The 12,794-nt window shown below is 39.7% G+C and overlaps 2 protein-coding genes across 2 annotated transcripts in view; one reads left to right on the top strand and one right to left on the bottom strand.

Annotated features, from left to right (window-relative positions):
- ctnna2 (catenin (cadherin-associated protein), alpha 2) overlaps positions 1-12,794 on the top strand; it is a 361,962-nt gene that overhangs the window by 207,939 nt on the left and 141,229 nt on the right.
- lrrtm1 (leucine rich repeat transmembrane neuronal 1) lies at positions 1,630-6,183 on the bottom strand. The gene has a single exon (XM_022216081.2). The coding sequence runs from the start codon at positions 4,908-4,910 to the stop codon at positions 3,333-3,335; it is 1,578 nt and encodes a 525-aa protein (XP_022071773.1). The 5' UTR covers positions 4,911-6,183; the 3' UTR covers positions 1,630-3,332.

Here is a 12,794-nt window from a genome sequence, read left to right on the forward strand (position 1 = left end):
GCATGTTTAAGGTGCTGGGACTTAGAGGGGGTAAAATTTCTGGACAGGATGTGAAGATGAGGAGGGTAAAATAAATCTGTCCCCATCACGGTGCCCTGCCTTCCTTACAGCAGTCATTTGCATTCGCATGATTTGACAGGTTATGATTAACAGCTACGTTGAGTCTTAAAGTGGGACACCTTTGCTACCATAAATAAAAGATGGATCATAAATCCCACATGAGCTCAGCGTTGGGCCATTTTGACTCCTGGTAACATACCTGGTAAAAAAATGAAGGCAAAGTTTACTACTTTTGTTACGTTAGCGCTACATGCTATTAACTGACTTGTTCCCTAGAGTTAACCATCTGGTATCAGCTTTCCTGTTACTGGTTGTACCATATAAAACAAACGTATAAATGTACTACTACAAGATACAAGAAAGGTGATGGTTTAGTTTAATAGTATAAAGGAAAGCATCATTTTAATTTATAGCATTTTGTTTGTTTCCCAAAACACACACACAGAAATAAATGTGTTTGGTTTCTTTAAAATTGTAGCCCACGGCCTCAGTAAAAAAAAAAAAAAAAAAAAAATGAAGTATTAATTATGTTTTTCCTTTCTTTCACAACTGGAGAAACTGCAGAGGATTAATCAACCAGTTAATAGGCAAAAACATCAAGGTACATTGTTGGCCATTTTGGTTTATTTTGACAACAAAATGTAGTTTTTGAAAGTTTGATCACACCTTTATATTCACCCTCTATGAGACATATCCTCAGACATTGGTTTCATGTTATTGATTAATACAGTGTTGCTTTACTGAGGTCAGGTTCAGATTATTATTGACATTCAAAGCTGTTTTTGCGAGCATAAAATAACATACAAATCTGTGGCTAAGGTATAGTTTTAAAACAGTTTTTTGATGGATTTTGGAATGAAATAATATAATTGTCTGAAGCTTTATTTATTCCATGTAGCAACTGTGTGTTTATTGATACTTGTATTTGTTAAAGGATATAGTAAGAAAATTAATTTCGATGTTTTGCAAAACACTGATTTCCCAGCATACCTTTCACATTAACAAGGATGATTAGTAAGTGATGGGATTTTACCTGAGAGAAATCCTATGAGCTGTGGGAGGAAAAGAAGGTAATTTAATATGAATATCCTGTAGCTCACTCCGTCAGTCCCTCCGGCAATTTGGTAATCTTGTGATTACAACACAAATTTTAATAAATTAATGTGTCCAATCCCTGGGATATTTCCCCCAAACACTGTCAGAAATATGTGCCCAGTTTAGCAATCACTGGAATTTTCATTTTAAACATATTTCATGTCAGAACTAATGAGGTGCAGTTCAAGGAATATTAATCCTCAGCCCCTGAAAAACATTTTTTTTTTCAGACACGTTATTGCCTAAAGGACCTTAAATCCATTCCACTTCTTCTCTGTGTGGGCTTTCCCCCAGGCTCTGTATCTAGTCCACCAATTTACAACACACCAAACCATCTCTAATCTGTAAGAACCAATCAAGTCTTACCCGTTTTCCAGATCCTTTGTTGCATATTGTTCAAAGAACACCAGCTATACTTGAAATGTTACTGAAGGATTTGAAGATTTAATGAATATACTGGAACTGATTACGTAATGATTGTCAATGAGTTCTTAAAACATTTTTATTCCTGCTGACTTACAAGTTGTAAACATTATCTTAATTTATCGCAAAATAACACAAAAGAAATGATGCAAATTGATGCATTGATCTTTTTTCATAAAAAAGCTGCTGCAAATTCACTGTCATTGTTGCCCCTGCTGTGGAAATTTGCAGAACATGGTGCACAATAGGTAAAATTCAGCCACAGTATGAGAATATGCACACTAGAGAGCAGTCTGTTCCCTCTTTCTGCAGTCGATGTGATCCTCCATCTCCCTCTCACACAACATACTGTTCATGTCAAAGGGCCCAGGAAACACAACATCTGTCAGTGCACTGATTTACACAATGAACACCAGAGGAAAAGGATATATACACCTCTAAAATGGCCATGTATTCAACAAACATTTTACATCACATGAAAACACAGTGGCGAATATCGTATGTGCAAATCTTCCATGAAGCTGGTGAATATTTTCTTTTCAGTGATTCTGATACGACTTGAATTGCATTTGGATTGAAGTATGCACGGATTAGATGACTGTTGACTTCTGTGTGCTTGATTCATTAACAGGAGGCAGCATTCCTCAGTGACAGCCAAAGAGTGAGAAGCAATGAGAGGCATAGCTTTAGATCTTTGACACTCTGCTTTCTTTACTTGGATGGTACACAAATAGTGGCATAATAAAATGAAAATATGCTAACTAATGAGAATAAAATAGATCATTTGAATCTATTCACAGATAGGCAATGGGAAAAGGGCAAATAAACTACACTGATAGCGAGCCAACACAATGAATGATAAAACAACAAATGTGATTAAAACGGAGAAGAGATTTTAAAATTCAGACCATGAATTTTACATTGGAGATGAGATGCAGATTTCCCTCTGCCCCTTTAATTTATTAATTTATTTTTTCGTATTTCATTTCTCTCTTTTTTTTCTCCTTTTTTTTTGGTTCGATACACTGCAGAGTCATGGCTCTCCAGTCCACGAGCGCAAAGACTGCGTCTATTGTCATTCATCCTCTCTGACAGCCTTCTCACATACAAATGAGTTTACTGTGAATATCAATTCATTTATTTAAACATTTTTTTTGTAGTTTACAAAAGAAATACATTATCTTTTTTCATTTTTTGTCCACACTTGCACTTCTTCTTTTAACATATTTTACACAGACTTGTATTTTTACATTTTTAATTAAACTTAAACATGTTTTTAATATTTTAAATGCTTCTCAAATATTGTGTGTACCATAATACAAATGGTTTGTTGTTTTTTTCCTTTTTCTTTCTTCTTTGTGTGTCCTCAGTTTGTTTTTAAACAATAACTAAATGTCCTGAAGTAGAAAGACACGTTAAAGCTCAAATATCCATCCATGAGAGAAAAGCCTCAGTGCCCACAATGTATTCCTCTCTGTGTTTCTGTAAAACATCAACAGGTCCAAGAGTCAGATGCCCGTTATGCCCTGTGACTTCAGATCAGCAGTAGATAGCAGTAGCAGTAAATCCACAACAAAATAGGCAGCCACATAAAGCACATTTCCTCCTCATCACAGTGAGATGCTGTGTAAAAAATGTCCAAAAGATCCAATTATTCCTTCTGTCCCACAATATCCCCCTCCCCAGTGTATCCAAAAAGGGATTTACTGTATATCCAGATAATCACAGGTAAAGACTTACTCAAAAAAGTAGGGTCACACCTCACATTCCCGAGAAGGTTGCTGTTGGCAAGTGCAAGAGCCATATTCATTGATGATTACCAAAGCTCCCTCAATGTGGTTCGGTTTATAGTCAACGTAGTACTCCGGTGTAGAAATCGCAGCCATCTGCTGCATGCTTTGCTTTTGCTTCTGCTTACGGCGTTGACTGCTGAAACACTGCCTCAGTTGCCTTATTCCAGCTGGAAAGCACTTCCATGCCACATACAGCATGAGCACTATGATGAGAAAGGAAAAGATGAGTGCCATGGTGCCAGTCACCACCTTGTGGATCTGCATGGTGCTCTCCACGTCATCGTGGCCCGCTGTGACAGTGAAAGAGCTGGTGACCACCTCACTGCCTTCACCCTCATAAGGGTTGGGAGTAAATGGGCCCAGGAACACAGAGCCACCCTGGGCCAGATCCCTTGTGGAGGCATACAGGCCTGCTGTGGTTACCTCTTTTGGGGGATCTTCACAGAGCTGAAAAGCATAGACAGCATCCAACACATCCTCGCCCTGTGCAGTGTCAGGGCTTGAGCACAGCAGGGAATTGTCACGCTGACCTCTGAAGGCACTCAGCCAAGAGGCCAAGGCACACACGTTGCGACTGCACTCCCAGTCATTCCCTGCCAGGGTAATGCTGTCCAGAGATGACCACGAATCCAGGATGCGCTGGTCCACAGAGATCAAACGATTGGAGTCTAGCATCAGCACCTTGAGGTTGGGTGCGCTCTCAAAAACATGTGGCTCAATGTACTCGATTTCATTGGCTGACAGGTCAATCTTCTCTAGAAAATGCCATGTCCAGTCCAGGGTATTGACAACAATAGTGGCATGATTGTTGTGCATGTACAGAGTACGTAAAGAGATGAGGCGAGGAAAGTGGGCTAGGTTGACTTTGACCAGCTCATTGTGCTCAAGATGCAACTCAGTCAACTTGAAGAGGCCAGCAAATGAGTTGCGTGCCAGGCTCTGCAGTTGGTTGTATCCCAAGTCCAGAAACTGCATGCTCCTGCAGTCTTGAAAAATCCGCACTGGCACAAATTTGAGAGCATTGTAGCGCAAATGCAAATTGGTGAGCTTTCTAAGGCCATGAAACAGGTCGGGCTCAAGGGCCTGCAGCCTGTTGTATGACAAGTCCAGGATGCGCAAGTTTGGGAGGGGCCTAAAGGTACCATTTGGCAGACTTTCAATCCGGTTGCTGCTCAGGTCTAACTCCTTGACCCGTCTTAGCCTGTCAAATGCACCCTCCTCTACAATGTCAATGTTGTTGTGATCTAGGTAGAGCCAGGTGAGCTGTGACAGACCAGCCAGTTGGCCTTCACGCAGCTCGGTCAGGTTGTTCTCTCTCATGGACAGGCCCATGGCACTGCTCAGATTGCGGGGAATGTCTGTGAGGTTGAGCCCTTCGCAGTACAGCAGCTTGCTGTCGCAGCGGCACAGCCTTGGACAAACCCCCTCTGCCAGGGGAACAGTTCTGAGAAAAATGCCCAATGAACACAGTATCAACCCAGGGGGCTTCTTCAGTGGCCACTTTAAGTACAGTCCAATTAGAAGGAAATCCATTAGCATAAATATCCAGGGATGTCGGGGAGAAAATGTCCATTGAACCACGCTGGATATTATTTTTGCACCTATCAGATACTATTTATCACATCATATTTAATTAATTTAATAATCTGCCTCCTTCTGTCTTTGTATTTTAGCTGCAGACAGTGATAATATAATTTTTGTTATTCAGTTCAAGGGAATCCTTGTCGAAAGTGCAAAGAATAAAGAGCGAGTCTCTTTGCTTATATTAGATATGAAGCGATGCGTGGAGAGAAGAGGGGGTGAAAAATAAAACTGTCCTCACTGATCGATCTTATTCGGAAAGATTCCTACTCACCCCTATCCAAAAGCTGACAATCTCCATTCAGCATCTTGCTTTGTGCCCCAACACTAATTATGTGCGAATCTAAAAAAGACCCCACTGTGGTACAAATTCTCCCCCCCTCCCTTCCCTCTTTTCAGTGGACACCAGATCCTTGGCAGGCTTACAATGTCTTAGTTCTCTTCAAGTGAAAGAGCCAGAAAGAGAAGGAATCCAAGTAGCTTTCAGCGAGATGGTAGGAAGTGCAAGTTCCCTTGTCTGCATGCATGAGCTCTGTCTCTTTTGCTCCTCCGCAGTCCTCTGCTGCAATGATCAGAGGGAAGAAGAGACAACCACAGAAAGGAGAAAAAAAAAAGACCAAGAAAGGATCTTTTTTAAATATCAGTCTCTGCTCTCCTCCCCTCCCTGCTTAAGTTTCAGCAAATCTGTCAAAACGTATTATCGTCCATCTCTGGAAGAAATCACAGACTTGTAAGGTTTAAATCCATTCGAGCGGTTAATCATGCTTTCAGTGTCGGATGCAAGAAAAAAAAAACAGGATTTAAAGAGGTGAACCCTGTTCACTGTTTTCTTGTGTAACAGAATTCCTTGTCATCTCTGTGGCTCATGTCGGTTAGGAAGCCGCTCGCATCCCCTGTGGCTTGCAGGTTTCGTTCACTCCCTTGCTCTCCGGGTGTTTTCTCAGCCAGCTGGAAGAGGCTGCTGAAGGCTGGTGCTGGTAGGCAGGCAGGGGCGGTAAATGTGGGAAGCAAAGGAGCGCGCAATCCCTTGCAGCAGACCAGTACACTGACAGCGCATGCAGAAGCACCTTCTGTTCACTGAGTGTCGTAAGCCACTCACAATTCAGAGTGCTCGCTCTCTTTCTCTCACTCTCTTGCTCTCTTTCCCTTGATCGCTCACTCACTTGTTCACACTGCTCCCCTCCTCCTCTCTCTCTCTCTCTCTCTCTCTCTCTCGCATCCTCCCTCCTTGCTTTTCTCTTGCTGTGTTTTTCTCTGTGCCTCAGACATTTACATATCCAGAATGGGCTGGGCTTAAACCAGGAGCTTTAATGAACCCCCCCACTCCCACCCCTCCATCACCCTCTCCCTCTCTCTCCTACATTTTCCCTCTCTCTCTCTTTACTTTCCCTCCCTCACCGAGTGACTGTAATGAAAGGGGCCTATTTTGATGTAGCTATCACAACGCCGTTTTCTGATTTCAGAGTTGAAATGTGCAGAGAAAAGGACATCCTGTATTCGTTCCACCCCTAAACCAGAGCATATGCAGATTAATGATCAGATGAGGCCACATATGAAAGTACAAAAACATCAACGCAAAGACACACACCAGCCAGTTCTCCATGTATATATTGTATGTGTGTGTATATATATATATATATATATATATATATATATATATACGCACAGTTGCTAGCAGATGCTCAGTCGTTGTTTTCACTAATAGGCAAGTGTTATGAAATTGCATTACACGGTGACATAGATAAGTAAAGTAAGAAGGCCTGGTAAGTATCGCTGTTTTCTGTGGGAGAGAACAACATCCTTTGGTGTGGACTTGTGGCTTTATTGACCTCTTGCACACTCAAGAAAGCTATAGAACATGCACTACCGTTCAAAAGTTTTGGGTCATGCAGACAATTTCAAGTTTTTCCATGAAAACTCACACTTTTATTCATGTCCTAACATATCTGTACAAGAGCTTTCTAGTCATCAATTAGCCTTTCAACACCATTAGCTAACATAATGTAGCATTAGAACACAGGAGTGATGGTTGCTGGAAATGTTCCTCTGTACCCATATGGAGATATTCCATTAAAAATCATCTGTTTCCAGCTAGAATAGTCATTTACCACATGAACAATGTCTGCACTATATTTCTGATGAATTTAATGTTATCTTCATTGAAAAGAGATGCTTATCTTTCAAAAATTTCTAAGTGACCCCAAACTTTAACAGTAGTCCATATATACCGGGCTTTGCAAAAGTTCTGTTACATTGACATTACATTGACATTCACGAAAATTAACACAAAGATTTTTTTGGTGCAATAAGATAAAACTTTTGGTTGGCCACATTTCTGATTAATATTATCATTAACACATATATTGAAATATTTGGAAAATAAAAAATTATCTTATTGCACCAAAAAAATCTTTGTTCATTTTGCTTGCATTTTGCAAGTGTAACAGAACTTTTGCAAAGCCCGGTACATATGTGTGTACATATATAAATATATATTATTATTCATGACCATATCCACATAACATACACACTGATGCTGTTTAAATGTACTGATTATTATGAATGTCTTTCATGTTTCATACATGACTTTATGTAGTGAATCAGTCTCAGTGTATTGATGGTCCTTGTTTAGCCTTGCCAACAATAAAAGATGGAGTTTAATGATTCAGGACCCGAGTATGACATTCTTCATTTAATCAAACAGTCTCATAGCCAGGCGTTCTATGTCATTGTCAATTATGGCTAGGCTGTCCGTTCTGAATACAGATGTAATTGCTTGCCACATAATATTAGCATACAGCTATAACATAAGTATTCTTCTCAGAAGGTTAGCTCTTGTCTTTGTACTTCTCTGGAATAACTACTGAGCTTGTCGTCGTTCTCCCGTTAATTTTCAAAGACAATGAGATGTGACTGCGTCTTGCGTTCCTCATATCATACAAGTTTCTAATCACTTGACCTTATTTATCTCTCGGAGTCGACTGTATGTTTACTGAGAACTTCTTCCTTACTCATTTGTTCAAAAAAATCACACATGCTGCCTTCACAATCCAGGCTGTGTGGCACCTATGTAGAGCCAAATATGATGTATATTCAAAGAAGAAATAGTGGGAAAAGACTGTGTGCTGGAGCTTTTGGTGTGGCATTAGCATTCCTAATTGAGGGATTTCCAAAAGTTCTACTTTAGTTTTCTGCAATTACTAACCATAGCTTACAGACAGTAAATGAAAACAAAACCAAAGTGTTTTGCTTTGCTGTTCTGCAGATAGCAGGGTAGATTAAATGGTTTAAAGAGCACCTCATCAAACAAAACAGTCCCCTCCCAGTGGTATAATCCATTACTGCAACAACAGCACAGGCCTGCTCTGCCAGTTAACACAACCAACAATTTAAATAGTTGTCTGTCATGTAAACCTGCACTTCACTGTAAAGGAATTAATCAAAGGCTAAAGTTTGAGTGTGGATTTCTGTTGCTGTCTGTATCCTAATCTCTTGAGTATATCTACAGATGTCCCTTTGGCTTACATAAGAAAGTCGCAGCTGTGCCAGTTTAGTACCAAATGCTTTGCTATTGTCACAGTTTGTTAGGAGAGCAGGAAGGAGAGCATGTGAGCATTTTCAGAACCAGGCAGGAGCAGTTTTGGTGATTTTTATTTTAAAACTGCAAAGTAGATGCGTACGGGCAGGTCGGCAGCAATCACACAGGTACGTAACAGAAACGGCCATAAACCAGACAACAAACATAAAACAACTGGGAACTAAGATGTCACATGTAAGAATCAGTTTGGCTAAGAACAATGGCGAGATGGCAGGTATAAATACAGTGAAACTGATTGGTGGATTTGGGACAGGTGAAATGGGTGTGGGAGTCATGTGGCTGGAACCAGGAAGAGAGACTGAGGACATCTAGTGGGTGTATGCAGTCTAACATGAGGCAAGGGTCAAACAGTGAACACTATAGAGGTTTCAGGTTAAAAATGTGCTATTAAAAATGTATCCATATGTTGCAAGATGTATTATTATTTACTGCATTCCATCAAAATTTTCAACACTTTAACTTGTTTATTATTTTCCCACCATTCTTCCAGTTTTGTTAACATCTTTGCTCGGTATTAGCTGCATAAGTTTCCACAGAGAGCAAATCTGTGTGCAGACTTTACAGAGAGTGTCTTGTAAGGATACTATGCTTCGCCGTTTAGAGTTTAAATCTCCCCATACGTGTTTAAATAGCTAGAAGTCTGGAAGTTAGCAAAGCTTGGGTTCATAGCAGGGCTACTATACTGATTGAAAATGAACCCTCTTGCACAGAAAATGAAGGTAAAAGGTCAGTAATGGTCAACATGAAGCTGATCTTTCACCGGACTGGACAGAGATGTTGCAGTACGTGAACATAGTGGGTTTGCATTATCTGGGTGTCTGTAGTTGAGCAGAGGCTAGCTTTAAAATGGGCTGGAAGTTTGATTCTGTGTGTGATTACAATAATTATACCAAGGAGCTGTAACTGCCTAACAGCCCTGTACTTTGCTGTGACCCTGTCTGGCATTCCACTGCCTAACTCAATATGCCACCAGAGGCTACACAATACTCAATTTCCCCCGTCACGCTGTGTGATTTTGGGCTGTCTGAGATGCGTCGTGAGAGAAACATGGTCAAATCTGTGGCAATCAATCTAAAACTGTTACAGTGAAGGCTGTCCTGGCTTTCACCGCCACAGAAAGCTTGTTGCAAAATTAAGACAGGGTCAGAAATTTGAGATCAAATTGTTGATCTCTGACTAACTCTATAGCCAACACCTGCAAGATAACCAGTCAGAACATGGCATTAAGTGATGTAACACCGACGATACCTGTCAAACATGCACACAAACCAAAGCAATGCAGTCAAGGAGAAAATCTGTATTTTCAAACAATAAGTGAGACAAATGTACAGACAAGTTGGCAGTGTATTATTAAGCTTAAATGAATGTTCACATACAGTGCAAGTGTCTTTTTAGGGGCAAATTCAAGTAGTTAACGTCTATGTTAAAAACCACTGAAGTCATTTTTGGTTGAACCACAGTTAAGAAACAAAAATATACACTACCGTTTAAAAGTTTGGGGTCACCCAGGCAATTTCATGTTTTCCATTAAAGCTCACACTTTTATTCATGTGCTAACATAATTGCACAAAGGTTTCCTAATTATCAGTTAGCCTTTCAACACCATCAGCTAACACAATGTAGCATTAGAACACAGGAGTGATGGTTGCTGGAAATGTTCCTCTGTACCCCTATGGAGATATTCCATTAAAAATCATCTCTTTCCATCTAGAATAATCATTTACCACATTAACAATGTCTAGACAGGATTTCTGATCAATGTAAATTAAGCTATGTTCATTAAAAAAAAAAAAAAAATATATATATATATATATATATATATATATATATATATGTGTGTGTGTGTGTGTGTGTGTGTATGTCAGGGTAGAGACTGCGATTTGGTAGAATTGGAGTTTCTACCAGTAGAGATTGCGATTGTAATCTCTACCAGTAGAAACTCCAATCCTACCAGTAGAGATTGAGATTGGAATTATACAGTGAGACCATGCCTATTGGAAATAACATATAGTGCTATTATGCTTCTTGAGCAGCTCACCTAGTTCAAAGTGAGGATGTTTAGATATCATAACTAAAAGCCATTCATGGAATAATGTCACCACAACAGTTTGAAAGGAAACATCCGACACCTGCATATAGTGCTATTATGCTATTTATCTTGTCAATAAGCACGAACAATTATACTAGAATCAAGTGGACGCAAACCAGAAATGCCATTAAATATTGATTTTTTTTTTTTTTTTTTTGGTTTCAAACTGAAGTGTGACTTTAGTTCAGAGCTGCACCAGTAGGCAATGCAACTTGAACTGAATTGGAGTTTCTACTGGCAGAGACTCCAATCTCAATCTCTACTGGTAGGATTGGAGTTTCTACTGGTAGAGATTACACACGTGGACAAAATTGTTGGTACCCCTCAGTTAAAGAAGGAAAAACCCACAATTCTCACTGAAATCACTTGAAACTCACAAAAGTAACAATAAATAAAAATTTATTGAAAATTAAATAATCAAAATCAGCCATCACTTTTGAATTGTTGATTAACATAATTATTTAAAAAAAACAAACTAATGAAATAGGGCTGGACAAAAATGATGGTACCCATAACTTAATATTTTGTTGCACAACCTTTTGAGGCAATCACTGCAATTAAACGATTTCTGTATTTGTCAATGAGCGTTCTGCAGCTGTCAACAGGTATTTTGGCCCACTCCTCATGAGCAAACAGCTCCAGTTGTCTCAGGTTTGATGGGTGTCTTCTCCAAATGGCATGTTTCAGCTCCTTCCACATATGTTCAATGGGATTCAGATCTGGGCTCATAGAAGGCCACTTTAGAATAGTCCAACGCTTTTCTCTCAGCCATTCTTGGGTGTTTTTGGCTGTGTGTTTTGGATCGTTGTCCTGTTGGAAGACCCATGACCTGCGACTGAGACCAAGCTTTCTGACACAAGGCAGCACATTTCTCTCCAGAATGCCTTGATAGTCTTCAGATTTCATCGTACCTTGCACACTTTCAAGACACCCTGTGCCAGATGCAGCAAAGCAGCCCCAAAACATTCCTGAGCCTCCTCCATGTTTCACCGTAGGGACAGTGTTCTTTTCTTCGTATGCTTGGTTTTTGAGTCTATGAACATAGAGTTGATGTGCCTTACCAAAAAGCTCCAGTTTGGTCTCATCTGTCCAAAGGACATTCTCCCAGAAGCTTTGTGGCTTGTCAACATGCATTTTTGCAAATTCCAGTCTCGCTTTTTTATGAGTTTTTTTCAGCAGTGGTGTCCTCCTTGGTCGTCTCCCATGAAGTCCACTTTGGCTCAAACAACGACCAATGGTGCGATCTGACACTGATGTACCTTGGCCTTGGAGTTCACCTTTAATTTCTTTGGAGGTTGCTCTGGGCTCTTTGGATACAATTCCAACGATCCGTCTCTTCAATTTGTCATCAATTTTCCTCTTGCGGCCACGTCCAGGGAGGTTGGCTACTGTCCCGTGGGTCTTGAACTTCTGAATAATATGAGCCACTGTTGTCACAGGAACTTCAAGCTGTTTAGAGATGGTCTTATAGCCTTTACCTTTAAGATGTTTGTCTATCATTTTTTTCGGATGTCCTGGGACAATTCTCTCCTTCGCTTTCTGTTGTCCATGTTCAGTGTGGTACACACCTTTTCACCAAACAGCAGGGTGACTACTTGTCTCCCTTTAAATAGGCAGACTGACTGATTATGAGTTTGGAAACACCTGTGATGTCAATTAAATGACACACCTGAGTTAATCATGTCACTCTGGTCAAATAGTTTTCAATCTTTTATAGAGGTACCATCATTTTTGTCCAGGCCTGTTTCATTAGTTTGTTTTTTTAAATAATTATGTTAATCAACAATTCAAAAGTAATGGCTGTTTTTGATTATTTAATTTTCAATAAATTTTTATTTATTGTTACTTTTGTGAGTTTCAAGTGATTTCAGTGAGAATTGTGGGTTTTTCCTTCTTTAACTGAGGGGTACCAACAATTTTGTCCACGTGTGTACAATCGCAATCTCTACTGGTAGAAACTCCAATTCTACCAAATCGCAGTCTCTACCCTGACATATATATTATTTCAAAAATAAGGACATTTCTAAGTGACCCCAAACTTTTGAGTGGTAGTGTATATATTAGGTAAGATATGACAACATTCCTTTTTTAGTTGATATCCTTTTTTAAATATTTTATTGTTTTATTTAATAAAACTGATATGATTTTATTAGGC

This window comes from Acanthochromis polyacanthus, chromosome 3, assembly GCF_021347895.1.
Source record: "Acanthochromis polyacanthus isolate Apoly-LR-REF ecotype Palm Island chromosome 3, KAUST_Apoly_ChrSc, whole genome shotgun sequence".
Classification (NCBI taxonomy): Eukaryota; Metazoa; Chordata; class Actinopteri; family Pomacentridae; genus Acanthochromis; species Acanthochromis polyacanthus.

What these genes read in the sequence shown, in the direction of transcription:
- lrrtm1 (XM_022216081.2), bottom strand. Translation starts at nt 4,910, where the DNA reads ATGCTAATGGATTTCCTTCTAATTGGACTGTACTTAAAGTGGCCACTG.